The sequence below is a fragment of the Staurois parvus genome, unplaced genomic scaffold (genome assembly GCF_062004578.1).
Source record: "Staurois parvus isolate SC_StPar_1 unplaced genomic scaffold, SC_StPar_1.0 ptg000422l, whole genome shotgun sequence".
In the NCBI taxonomy this organism is placed as follows: domain Eukaryota; kingdom Metazoa; phylum Chordata; class Amphibia; order Anura; family Ranidae; genus Staurois; species Staurois parvus.
The window spans coordinates 8078531-8093432 of NW_028318218.1; the positions used below are offsets into that span (position 1 = coordinate 8078531).

The following is a 14902-nucleotide window of genomic DNA, read 5'->3' on the forward strand; positions in this document are numbered from 1 at the left end:
AACAACAGGGCACTGTTCCTCCCACTGACCCCCAACAACAGGGCACTGTTCCTCCCACTGACCCCCAACAACAGGGCACTGTTCCTCCCACTGAAATCAGCAGTGGCACACTGTTCCTCCCACTGACACCAGTGACGGGGCACTGTTCTTCCCACTGATACCAGAAATGGGGAACTAACTATCCCACTGACACCAACGATGGGGCACTGCTCCTCCCACTGACCACCTAGCCTAGGGTATTGTTTACTCCCACTGATGCCAGGGCATTTTCTAATCCCATTGGCCAAAAGATTGAGGGGCAGTACACCCCCCTGACCAGTGTCATTAGTACAGTAAGTGTATAGTATGTCACTGGTGATTTTGTAAGGATTGGCTTCAGCAGCTTTTGCTGCATACCTCCATCACACTATCTAGACAGGCAGACACTCTAAAAAAAATACTAGTGTGCATACAGCCTCAAGCTTTAAGAGTCCAGGGAGAAAGGGAAGAAAATTGGAGACAAGTTCTAAGCTACTTACAAGAAGCCAAAATCTGAGAATCAGTAACAGTTTAGTCCCCATGCGCCACTATATTTATTTACATCCTTGGGGAATACCAATGTTCACTGAAACCCTAATTAGAACAACCCCTAAATTATCATATTGGGTGTCAAAAGTGAACATTGCTGTGCAAAGTTTTTTACTTTGAACATGAATGATTTGTTATCCATGTCATACGGGTGCACAATGCATAAAAAAGTAGCAGGGTAACAATATTTATTCAAACTAAACCCTTTGTTTTTAACATGAACTGTTAGACTGGGTTAATTTGTTTAGTTGCAGGCTGGCTGGTAAGTGAGCTGGAAATTTTTTGGAAATGGCCACATGATGTGTGAAGTCTCCGTTCTCAGCACTGGGCAATCCTCGATGATGCAGAGAACGAGGCTGACTATGTATGAGCGGCTTCCTGCATCATTACACTGTAAATAAAACACTGGGGCAACAACCCTGAGGGGTGGGTCCATGACAACCTGCACTTGCAAAACAATCTCAGACAAATGACACCAGGTATCCCTCAAACGCAATACTGAGAAGTCTAGGGGAGGCATGGAATTACTGCTGGGACAGTACCAGAGAGGAAGTGAATACTACAGCCAGAGATGCTGTTTTGTTTAAAGTGTCTGTATATCCCAACAATAAACTTCTCTTATTTGCTTCATTTTGCTCTTTTCAATATACAAGTGGCAGTGTTTTGGTAACTGTTGATTCCACTAGAAGTCTACTGAGCTGATAGCTTCCTGTATACTTTGTACTGAACTCTTACCAGTTACTTGGTTCCCAGTTCTCCCTGGAGACTACAGAACACCTCCCCTATGTTATGGAGATGGAGAGATATTCTGTAGTCCAAACACACTTCCTACCAGCTAGTGACAATGCTTCTCCTATAGATATAGTACAGTGAACGTTGTCAACCTATGGCAGGAAGTGGGTTACTAGCAGAAATGGATAATTTGTTTATAAAGTCAAACCCCAAATACAGCAATGTTATACTGAATATTACAGCTTGCCTGCCCTTCAAAGTGGTGGCTGCATTAGATTTTCAGGCTAAAATTGGCCATAGATGGTGCGATTTGCTTTCCTGCAACCACGAGTTGCAAGAAAGAAAATCACTTGATTCCCCCACCAACAGTCAGTGTTGATGTGGAAATTCCTCCAGCAAAGCTATTTTGTTCTCTCAGCAGGGGAACCATCTCTGCTGGGAGAACACACAGTGATTATTGCTAAAAGCTATAGCCGTGGGCAATAATCGCATAAAAAATCCGACATGCTGGTTGTACTTGGGTACAATCAGCCTGCCCATAGATGGTTCAATGCTTGGCTGGTCCCTGCTGAACCGGCCAAGATCTGAACCGTCTATGGCCAGTTTCTGAGCATCTTCTAAAAAGCACAGAAAATGTTTTTTGCTCTTGCAGACCCATTCACACTTTGCCATTCTTGTGCATTGCATTAACATGCATTAAGTGCCTTAATGTACAGCACCACATTACTGTGTAGTTTGGTGCGCTGCAACACATGTTCGTCAGGACTGCGATGCCTAGTGCACTGAGGTGCCATTTACAGTGAAGTGGCACTGTAACCAGATTTGTGTAAATGCATCAAAATTGTGTGATACGAGTAAATAAAATGTCAGTGTCATTATAAAGGACTTTGTACTGAACTGAAATCTCAGTGCTATCAGCTTTCCAACCTTATCTTCTTACATGAACCCTCCTCCCTGTGTAATGCAGGTGAGGAGGGGTTTGTAGTCCAGATCAGGAGAGCCTAGGGTGACAACGCTACCCTAAATGAATGCAGCCACCACATCTAAAGACTGGTATGCCGCCATATATCAAATTTCTGTTCATGGGTGTAGATACACTGTAGTTCTCATGAACACCGGCGATGTCAAGCATCTGCTGTAAATTCTGTAGCTCATTGTCCTCATCTATCCGTGTAGTGGTGCCTCCAGCATTGGTGAATAAAGCCGTGTCTGATGCTTCCTGCACTAGTTCAGAGCCAGTTTAATCCGAAATTGACAGGCAGCAAGGAGGTATTATGTAGCATCCTTATCACCTGTTTTAACCCAGAAAAATACGCACCACAACCATGTGCACTGCGTGCAGCTGCAGCGCAGTCCCATTCAGTTGAATGGGTCACAGTTGGCAATGTCCACTGTGATCATTTTTGCTGCACCACAATGCAAAGTGGCCTTGGTTTGTGTGCACACACCGTCTGCTGCCTATACATCTTATGGGGGAGCAATTGGGGGGGAACCTGTGACATTCACCTCTATAGGGACTACACAGTGTGGAACAATTTAGGTTAAATAGCACAGTTATAACTTGAACTTTAACTCTGACCTCTACCCCATGTGTCCCAGAAGGTTGCGGACAGGAAAGGGAGGGGTGAGGGGGTGAACTTCTGCTCAGATCGCCTAGGACAGGGGTGGGCAACTGTGGTTCTCCAGCTGTTCTAGAACTACAAGTCCCATGAGGCATTGCAAAACTGACAGTTACAAGCATGACTCCCAAAGGCAGAGGCATGATGGGACTTGTAGTTCACCAACAGCTAGAGGGCCACAGTTGCCCACCCCTGGCCTAGGAGATCAAAGCGGAATTGAAGCAGGGACCTGTGAGAAATAGGTCCCCTCTCCCAGAAACAAAATAAACCCCCCAAAAGTGGTACAGGGGGGGTTGAGAAAAAGCAGACCTTCCCTTTTTAGATGAAGTTCCACTTCAAGCTGGCCATACGCTAGTAGAATTTCATTCTAAAATTGTTCATTTTAAGAACAGTCATATGATTTTCAAATTACTAGTAGGATCAATGAACATTCATTCAAGGCCACAGTGATGAGAAAATTAGGAGGAAATGTTTCTTGATCAAATAAACTTCTATCAGTGTTTGGGGGGGGGGGGGGGGGTGTTGTATTTCAGGAAAGTACATTCATTCCAAAATCCAGCGTAAAAAGCAAACAAAAATGTGAACTACTTTCAAATGACATTTGTCAAGTCACTGAATGTGACTAGTTTATGGCCAGATTTAAGGCGTGCAGTGGTGTCGGTTTTGGCTGCAGTGAGCTGGTGTGACATTAGTTTCGGTGCATCACACACTTTTCTGTCAAGTTTATTTGAAGTGCATCCAAAATTAATTTTATACACACACACTTCAAGTCAAACCGGAACTTTTGAGTGTAATATAGTAAAAGAACAAATTCCAAGGAGTGGAAACTGCATTTATTTTGATTAATTTTAGACATACTCCCCTGCTACATTTATACACCTATCCCAGCATTTAACTGATGCCTGGAAAGCTTCGGCATACAAAGATTTGTCAGCATGCCGGAACCATCCTAGGACAGCCTGCTTTACTTCCTCATCAGGGCTGATATGCTGACCTCCGAGGAGCTCAATTAGGAGTCCAATAATACAAGTTATGCGTCAATTATCCAGAATCAAGTGTTCCACATGCTGAATGTTCACAGGAATGACTGCTATAGGATGGGAACAACTACGGCTGGGATTGTCACTGACGGACATATGGCCATTTTTTAAACGTTTACACCATTCAAATGTCTCATCACCATACTGTGCTTGAAGTCTTCTGTAGATATCTGTGGGTTTTACGCCTTCGTTCACAAGAAACGTCATCACCAAACACTTGTTCCATGCATGCTCTAACAATGTTGTCTGCCATCTTGATTAACGTTCTCTGCACTGGCCCACGACATGTGCTCCGTCTATCAGTAATAGGACACACTTGCCACTTACTACTGCGTGTAGTACCACCACGCTAGCATACCTTTTTATACCTGCAAAATTAAAAGTCCTGGTTTGTCATGAAACACACAGTTGTGCGCAAAAGTTTGCATACTCTGGCAGAAATTGTGAAATTTTTGCCATTGATATTGAAAATATGACTGACCATGCCAAAAAATGCTCTTTTATTGAAGGATGATGATCATATGAAGCCATTTATTATCAAATAGTTGTTTGGCTCCTTTTTAAATCATAATAGCAGAAATCACCCAAATGGCCATGATCAAAAGTTTCCATCCCCTGGAATGTTTGGCCTTGGTACAGACACACACGGTGACACACACGGGTTCAAATGCCAATTAGAGGTCAATGTCCCACATCCGTAGCTTTTTAAATAGCAATTAGTGTCAGTGTATAAATAGTCAATGAGTTTGTTAGCACTTATGTGGAAGTACTGACTAGGCTAGATACTGAGCCATGGGGATCAGAAAAGAACTGTCAAAAGTCCTGCGTAACAAGGTAATAGAGCTTTATAAAGATGGAAAAAGGACATAAAAAGATGTCCAAAGCCTTGAATATGCCAATCAGTACTGTTAAATCACCTATTAAGAAGTGGAAAGTTCGGGGATCTCTTGATACCAAGCCAAGGTCAGGTAGACCAAGAAAGATTGCTTTAACCACTTCAATACCACCCACTTTTACCCCTTCCCACCCAGGTACCCAAAAATGTACACATACCCAAACTAAATTTTTATAATTTTGTTCACACAACTAGAGCTTTCTTTTGGTAGTATTTAATCACCACTGGGGTTTTTATTTTTTGCTAAATTAACAAAAAAAGACCAAAAATTTTGAAAAAAAAACAAGTTTTTCTTTGTTTCTGTTATAAAAGTTTGTTTTTGGTGGTACTTAATCACCACTGGGTTTTTTATTTTTTTGCTAAGTAAATGAAAAAAGACCAACATTTAAAAAAAAAAAAAAAAAGCATTTTTTTTTCATTTGTTATAAAATTTTACAAATAAATAAATAATTGTTCTTCATAAATTTAGGTCAAGATGTATTCTACTACATTTCTCTGGTGAAAATAACCCAAATCAGTATTTATTATTTAGTCTGTAGGAAAATAAGTGGAATATTCTGCAATGGCCACGTCAATCACCTGATCTCAACCCAATTGAACATCAGAAAGGAGGAAACCCAGTCTTTGGTAATGTCCATGGGTTCCAGACTTCAGGCAGTCATTGCCAGTAAAGGATTCTCACCAAAATATCAAAAATGAACATTTTATTTATGATTAATTTGAATTGTCCAATTACTTTTGGTCCCTTGAAAAGGGGGGATGGCTACTCTTAAGATCTGTAGTTCCTAAACCCTTCCTCCAATTTGGATGTACATACCCTCAAATTAAACCTGAGAGTGTGCACTTTCAGCCCATATTCATTATATAACTATAGCTTGAATATATTTTGGTAAATACCTTAAAAAAATCTGAAATTGTGTCTGTGTCCAAATATATATACAGTTGCAAGAAAAAGTATGTGAACCCCTTGGGATTATGTGGAGTTTTGCATGAATTGGGCATAAAATGTGCTCTGAACGTCATCTAAGTCACAACAATAGAAGAACACAGTCTGCTGAACATAATACTACACAAACATTAGATGTTGCCATGGTTTAATTACACATAACATGTAAACATTCACAGTGCAGGGAGGAAAAAGTATGTGAGGCCCTAGCTTAATGACTTCTCCCAGAGCTAATTGGAGCCAGGAGTGAGCCAACCTTGACTCCAATCAGTGTGATGATATTGGATGTGTTGCTGACAGCTGTCCTGCCCTTAAAAAATACACACCTGTTTTGGGTTTACTGGTTTCAAGAAGCACTGTCTGATGTGAACCATGCCTCGCAGAAAAGAGCTCTCAGAAGACCTACGATCAAGAATTGTTGACTTGCATGAAGCTGGAAAGGGTTACAAAAGCCTTGATGTTCATGTGTCCACGGTAAGACAGACTGTGTACAAATGGAGAAAGTTTAGCACTGTTGCTACTCTCCCTAGGCATGGTCGTCCTGTAAAAATGACTGCAAGAGCACAGTGCAGAATGCTGCATGAGGTAAAGAAGAATCCCAGAGTGTCAGCTAAAGACCTACAGAAATCTCTGGCACATGCTAACATTTTTGTTGATACATCTACAATAAGGAAAACATTAAACAAGAATGGAGTACATGGGAGGACACCACGGAGGAAGCCATTGCTGTCCAAAAAGAATATTGCAGGACGTTTGAAGTTTGCAAAAGAGCACCTGGATGTTCCACAGCACTACTGACAAAATATACTGTGGACAGATGAAACCAAGATTGAGTTGTTTGGGAAGAACACACAACACTATGTGTGGAGAAAAAAAGGCACAGCACACCAACATCAAAACCTCATCCCCACTGTAAAACATGGCGGAGGGAGCATCATGGTTTGGGGCTGCTTTGCTGCCTCAGGGCCTGGACGGATTGTTGTCATTGGTGGGAAAATGAATTCCAGAGTTTATCAAGACATTTTGCAGGAAAATGTACGACCATCTGTCCGCCAACTGAAGCTCCGCAGAGGATGGGTGATGCAACAGGACAATGACCCAAAGCATACAAGTAATTCAACAAAACAATGGCTGCAACAGCACAGAATACGCCTTCTGGAGTGGCCCAGTCAGAGTCCTGACCTCAACCCGATTGAAATGCTGTGGCATGACCTTAAGAGAGCGATTGACACCAGACATCCCAAGAATATTTCTACACTGAAACAGTTTTGTGAAGAGGAGTGGTCCAAAATTACTCCAGATCGTTGTACAGGTCTGATCTACAACTACAGGAAACGTTTGGTTGAGGTTATTGCTGCCAAAGGAGGGTCAGCCAGTTATTAAGTCCAAAGGTTCACATACTTTTTCCTCCCTGCACTGTGAATGTTTACATGTTATGTGCAATTAAACCATGGCAACATCTAATGTTTGTGTAGTATTATGTTCAGCAGACTGTGTTCTTCTATTGTTGTGACTTAGATGACGTTCAGAGCACATTTTATGCCCAATTCATGCAAAACTCCACGTAATCCCAAGGGGTTCACATACTTTTTCTTGCAACTGTATATATGGACCAGTGTGCACAAGTGTGTCTTGATACACTCATGTGTTGGAGGTCTACGGACAATTCCTTGGACTTCATGGCTTGGTTTGTGCTCTGACATGCACTGTTAACTGTGGGACCTTATATAGACAGGTTTATGCCTTTCCTAATCATGTTCAATCAACTGAATTTCCCACAGATGGACTCCAATCAAGTTGTGGAATCATCTCAAGGATGATCAGTGGGAACAGGATGCACCAGAGCTCCATTTTGAGTGTCATGGCAAAGGCTGTGAATACTTATATACATGTGCTATTTTCCATTTTTAATAAATTGCAAAGATTTCAAAATGAACTTCTTTCATGTTATTATGGGGTATTGTTTGTAAAATGTTGAGGAAAAAAATTTAATTTAATCCATTTTAGAATAAGGCTGTAACATAACAAAATGTGGCAAAAGTTAAGCGCTGTGAATACTTTCTGGATGCACTGTATGTATGTATATATTTATTTATATATATTTTTATTTTGCACAGTGATATACAGGTTTTGGGGTCTAGATCAAATATATATGGTCATTTATTTGGAGTTTCACATGTGATCTTATAATTATATATAGACATTTCTTTGTCTTGTTTAGTACATATTAATTTTGTCTGTACAAATTATATATGATTTATTTAAAGTAGAACTATAGGCAAAACATTTTTTTTTATTTTGCACATAGGAGAGTTTTAACCCCTGCAAAAAAATTTTTTCACCACCTGTGTCCTATTGCGGAGATTTCCCTCCAATTCCTGTCCAATTGTCAAACAGGAAGTGAGGGGAAATACCTGCAAATTAAGGGAATTCCTTGGGAACCCTCAGGTCACCAAAACTAGTGACCCCATTTGAATCCCCCTCCCCCCAATTACTTTTCTGGGGACAGCCCAAAATTTCTTGGGGGTCCCCAAGGTCACCAGAACTAGTGTTCCCACTGGAAAATTTCACTTGTTACTTTTCTGGGAACAACCCAAAATTTGGGTTTTTCTTTTACTGTCACTTTCAATGATAATGGTAAACAGGTCAAATAGAGAGAACAGATCTCTGTAATGGAGGCACAGACAGCAGTAAAAACTGACAGGGGTTCTAAACCTTCTCCACTCTATCCAAAACTAGAAAACAATTTGCCTTTAGAATGGAGTTATACTTTAAGTATCAGATTGTGTGTTGCACTGCACTTTTTGATATGGTACAATTTGTTGAGTGTGGAAACGAACGGCCGGGATCAGTGGCAGAGTGTATTTCTTTATTTATAACATTTTCAGCTTATTTTTTTTTTTTTTGTAAGCGCTGCGATATTTCTGTGTTTTTATTTGAAGTGCACTTCACATCTCTGCACAGCATGGCTCCCAGGCACAGACACACACCTCCATTTACTTCCCATGTCTGAAAGTGTTTGTGTACATGAGGCCTGCACATGGGGGTCAGCTCAGAGTTAAAATACAACATCCATTCTCTAATACAAACCCAGCAGTGGACACCCCCCCCCCCCCACACTCCTGTGCTCAGGGCTGTGGATAAGGGGGTACCACTTGTCGTCCTGTATGGGGCCCAGGCAGCTGGGTGAATCAGATGTGGGCAGGGAGGGTGATCGGCACAGCCGGGGGCAATTACTGGATCCCCTGTATGGCTCTTTCTACAGCAGCTGAAAGCTGGCTTCTTCTCCTCTCCTTTCCACTGGATTTCAGCTGCTGTAGAGAGAGCCATACAGGGGATCCAGTAATTGCCCCCCCCACACCTATTACCCTCCCTGTGCACGATACATTTTCCCCTGCTGCCCAGGCACCACTGCATACTGTGCTGTTGGCTTCCCTCCTCTCATTCTGCAAGCATACATTAGGATCCTTCAGGATGAAGAGTGGGGGAAGGTTCCGATAAACATGTCACATTTACCAGTCCATTTCTTTCCTGAATGAACACAATGTGATCAATGCTGATCACTCACGGTGTTCATTCATAACTGAAGCACAGTAAACTGTTTTTTTTTGGGGGGGCGCCTGTGAGGATGGCTGTATGGGGCCCCGTGCCTTCTAACAGCAGCCCTACCTGTGCAAATCACCTCTCCCCCCCCCCCCCCCATACTATGCTGTATCTCCCCTCCTTCATATATAGTGCTGTGTATCCCCCCACATACTAAGCTCCCTCTCTCCCCCCATACTGTGTCTCCTATATTGTGTACCCCCCTTCAATACTACGCTGTATCCCCTCCCCCATAATGTGCTGTGTTCCACCCCTAATACTGTACCTCTTTATCCCCCTCCCCAATACTATACTGTGCTCCATCACCCCTCCCCCAATGCTGTCTCTCCCCTTCCCATATTGTGCTGTGGTCTATCCCCCCGCTACTGTCTCTCCCCTCCCACCCTACTAAGCTCCCCTATACTGTGCTGTGTTCTACCTTTACCTACTAAGCTGCCCCCCCCAATACTGTACTGTGTTCCACCCCCACATACTAAGCTGACCTTCCCCCCCCATACTGCACTGTGTTCCACCCCCCCCCCCCTCCCTATATACTAAGCTGACCTTCCTCTTGCCCCATGCTCTGTCTCCTATATTGTGCTGTTTTCTACCCCCCCCATACTAAGCTGCCATTCCTCCTCCCCCATACTGTCTTCTATACTGTGTACCCCTCCATACTGTACTGCCTCTCCCCCCCCCCCATACTAAGCTGCCCTTCCTCCTCCCCCATACTGTCTTCTATACTGTGTACCCCTCCATACTGTACTGCCTCTCCCCCCCCATACTAAGCTGCCCTTCCTCCTCCCCCATACTGTCTTTTATACTGTGTACCCCTCCATACTGTACTGCCTCTCCCACCCCCCATACTAAGCAGACCTTCCTCCTCCCCCATACTATCTTCTATACTGTGTACCCCTCCATACTGTACTGCCTCTCCCCCATACTGTCTTCTATACTGTGTACCCCTCCATACTGTACTGCCTCCCCCCCCATACTAAGCTGCCCTTCCTCCTCCCCCATACTGTCTTCTATACTGTGTACCCCTCCATACTGTACTGCCTACCCCCCCCCCCCCCATAATAAGCTGACCTTCCTCCTGCCCCATGCTCTGTCTCCTATATTGTGCTGTTTTCTACCCCGCCCCCCCCCATACTAAGCTGCCATTCCTCCTCCCCCATACTGTCTTCTATACTGTGTACCCCTCCATACTGTACTGCCTCTCCCCCCCCCCCCCATACTAAGCTGCCCTTCCTCCTCCCCCATACTGTCTTCTATACTGTGTACCCCTCCATACTGTACTGCCTCTCCCCCCCCCATACTAAGCTGCCCTTCCTCCTCCCCCATACTGTCTTTTATACTGTGTACCCCTCCATACTGTACTGCCTCTCCCACCCCCCATACTAAGCAGACCTTCCTCCTCCCCCATACTATCTTCTATACTGTGTACCCCTCCATACTGTACTGCCTCCCCCCCATAATACGCTGCCATTCCTCCTCCCCCATACTATCTTCTATACTGTGTACCCCTCCATACTGTACTGCCTCCTCCCCCATACTGTCTTCTATACTGTGTACCCCTCCATACTGTACTGCCTCCCCCCCCATACTAAGCTGCCCTTCCTCCTCCCCCATACTGTCTTCTATACTGTGTACCCCCCCATACTAAGCTGCCCTTCCTCCTCCCCCATACTGTCTTCTATACTGTGTACCCCTCCATACTGTACTGCCTCTCCCACCCCCCCATAATAAGCTGACCTTCCTCCTCCCCCATACTATCTTCTATACTGCCTCCCCCCCCCATACTAAGCAGACCTTCCTCCTCCCCTATACTGTGTACCCCTCCATACTGTACTGCCTCTCCCACCCCCCACATACTAAGCTGACCTTCCTCCTCCCCCATACTGTCTCCTATACTGTGTACCCCCCCCATTATTGTGCTGTGTTCCACTCCTAATACTGTGTCCCCTTCCGCACTGTACGGCTTGTATAGAGATGGATGTCGTAATGACTATAGCACAGAGCTCTGTATCCGTGCTGGAAGCTGTACACCAAGCTACGTGTCAGCACCGGGGACACACACTGACAGCGCTAGCTGGGAGCTCCCTTGTGAGATATATGTCAGGCGGCCGCTGTCCACGGAAAGCACACCGAGAGAGGGGGAAGAACCGATACTACAAAACGTGACAACCGCCGTACCTTCACCATGAGAGCAGCCATATTTCCTCAGCTCCACATCCCGCGGGATTTCCCTGCCTTCTACCAAATCCCGCGAGATCTGCGAGCGGGGTAGCAGTCACGCGATCGCAATACTGGGCATCGAGGGTTTCTATTCTTGCTCATGCGCAGTGTGGGTAAAGGTGGGGGAACTCCGCCGGGGATGAGCTGCTTGCTGGAAGTATATTATCCAATATATGAAGGGAGCGCCCCTTGTGTGTTTCTTGACAGCGTATTTCTATAAATTGTCCCCAACTGGGAATATGCAGTTCAATTTTGGGCACCAATTCACAAAAAGAACATTGGGGAACTGGAGAAAGTACAGAGAAGGGAAACCAAACTGATACGAGGCATAGAGGAGCTCAGCTATGAGGGAAGATTAGAGGAACTGAATTTATTCTCTGTTGAGAAGAGGAGATTAAGGGGGATATGATCAACATGTATAAATACATCAGTGGTTCATATAGTGAACTCGGTGTAGAGCTATTCACCCTGAGGTCATCACAGAGGACAAGGGGGCACTCTTTACGTCTGGGGGAAAAGGGATTTAATCTCCAAACACGGAAAGGTTTCTTCACAGTGAGAGCTGTGAAAATGTGGAATAGACTCCCTCAATAGTTGGTTCTGGCCAGCTCAGTAGATTGCTTCAAAAAAGGCCTGGATTCTTTCTTAGATACACAGAATATAACTGGATACTAACATTTATAGGTAAAGTTGATCCAGGGAATATCCGAATGCCTCTCGGGGGATCAGGAAGGAAGTTTTTCCCTGCAGGAGCAAATTGGATCATGCTTTGCTGGGTTTTTTTGCCTTCCTCTGGATAAACTGTGGGTATAGGATTATAACTGTTTTTTTATATGGTTGAACTGGATGTCTTTTTTTCAGCCAGAATAACTATGTAAAGGGGGATGCTGCAGACTGTGATGTAAAAGGGAACTCTGCAGACTGTGATGTAAAGGGGAACGCTGCAGACTGTGATGGAAAGGGGAACGCTGCAAACTGTGATGGAAAGGGGAACGGTGCAAACTGTGATGGAAAGGGGAACTCTGCAGACTGTGATGGAAAGGGGAACTCTGCAGACTGTGATGGAAAGGGGAACTCTGCAGACTGTGATGGAAAGGGGAACTCTGCAGACTGTGATGGAAAGGGGAACGCTGCAAACTGTGATGTAAAGGGGAACTCTGCAGACTGTGATGGAAAGGGGAACGCTGCAGACTGTGATGTAAAGGGGAACTCTGCAGACTGTGATGGAAAGGGGAACACTGCAGACTGTGATGGAAAGGGGAACACTGCAGACTGTGATGGAAAGGGGAACACTGCAGACTGTGATGGAAAGGGGAACACTGCAGAGAATCAGGACAGGTGCTTTGTCCTTCAATGAACTCAGCGTGAGGGACTACTTTGATGCAGTTGGCTAGCATAAATGTGGATTGCAATATATGTGAACAAAAAAGCCCTGTTTTTGGGCTAAGTTTGCTAGATAAGGTGTATAGCAGTGTGCAGAGGGTCCATTCAGAATTTTTGGTGTTAACAGGTTGTCACACTCCTTTGGCACCTGGTGGATTATATACAGTCAGGTCCATAAATATTGGGACATCGACACAATTCTAACATTTTTGGCTCTATACACCACCACAATGGATTTGAAATTAAATGAACAAGATGCGCTTTAACTGCAGACTGTCAGCTTTAATTTGAGTGTATTTACATAAAAATCAGGTGAACGGTGTAGGAATTGCAACAGTTTGCATATGTGCCTCCCACTTATTAAGGGACCAAAAGTAATGGGACAGAATATTAATCATAAATCAAACTTTCACTTTTTAATACTTGGTTGCAAATCCTTTGCAGTCAATTACAGCCTGAAGTCTGGAACGCATAGACATCACCAGACGCTGGGTTTCATCCCTGGGGATGCTCTGCCAGGCCTCTACTGCAACTGTCTTCAGTTCCTGCTTGTTCTTGGGGCATTTTCCCTTCAGTTTTGTCTTCAGCAAGTGAAATGCATGCTCAATCGGATTCAGGTCAGGTGATTGACTTGGCCATTGCATAACATTCCACTTCTTTCCCTTAAAAAACGCTTTGGTTGCTTTTGCAGTATGCTTTGGGTCATTGTCCATCTGCACTGTGAAGCGGCGTCCAATGAGTTCTGAAGCATTTGGCTGAATATGAGCAGATAATATTGCCCAAAACACTTCAGAATTCATCCTGCTGCTTTTGTCAGCAGTCACATCATCAATAAATTCAAGAGAACCAGTTCCATTGGCAGCCATACATGCCCACGCCATGACACTACCACCACCATGCTTCACTGATGAGGTGGTATGCTTAGGATCATGAGCACTTCCTTTCCTTCTCCATACTCTTCTCTTCCCATCACTCTGGTACCAGTTGATCTTGGTCTCATCTGTCCATAGGATGTTGTTCCAGAACTGTGAAGGATTTTTAGATGTCGTTTGGCAAACTCTAATCTGGCCTTCCTGTTTTTGAGGCTCACCAATGGTTTACATCTTGTGGTGAACCCTCTGTATTCACTCTGGTGAAGTCTTCTCTTGATTGTTGACTTTGACACACATACACCTACCTCCTGGAGAGTGTTCTTGATCTGGCCAACTGTTGTGAAGGGTGTTTTTCTTCACCAGGGAAAGAATTCTTCAGTCATCCACCACAGTTGTTTTCCGTGGTCTTTCGGGTCTTTTGGTGTTGCTGAGCTCACCGGTGCGTTCGTTCTTTTTAAGAATGTTCCAAACAGTTGTTTTGGCCACGCCTAATGTTTTTGCTATCTCTATGATGGGTTTGTTTTGTTTTTTCAGCCTAATGATAGCTTGCTTCACTGATAGTGACAGCTCTTTGGATCTCATCTTGAGAGTTGACAGCAACAGATTCCAAATGCAAATAGCACACTTGAAATTAACTCTGGACCTTTTATCTGCCCATTGTAATTGGGATAATGAGGGAATAACACACCTGGCCATGGAACAGCTGAGAAGCCAATTGTCCCATTACTTTTGGTCCCTTAATAAGTGGGAGGCACATATGCAAACTGTTGTAATTCCTACACCGTTCACCTGATTTGGATGTAAATACCCTCAAATTAAAGCTGACAGTCTGCAGTTAAAGCACATCTTGTTCATTTCATTTCAAATCCATTGTGGTGGTGTATAGAGCCAAAAATGTTAGAATTGTGTCGATGTCCCAATATTTATGGACCTGACTGTATTTGTATAATGTATTTGAATTGGAGCACAGGTACATTATTTCCATTGCATTGCAGGCCAGTGGCCAGATCTGAAACCTGGAGCTCTCC

General features: G+C 44.0%; 1 protein-coding gene across 1 annotated transcript in view; it reads right to left on the bottom strand.

Annotated features, from left to right (window-relative positions):
- Nucleotides 1-11686, bottom strand: part of ALKBH8 (alkB homolog 8, tRNA methyltransferase) — a 78495-nt gene extending 66809 nt beyond the window's left edge. Inside the window, exon 1 of the mRNA XM_089687298.1 lies at nucleotides 11578-11686. Coding sequence (XP_089543424.1) covers nucleotides 11578-11598 — 21 coding nt within the window. The 5' untranslated portion in view covers nucleotides 11599-11686. The remainder of the gene's footprint in view (nucleotides 1-11577) is intronic.
- Between the last annotated feature and the right edge of the window lie 3216 nt (nucleotides 11687-14902).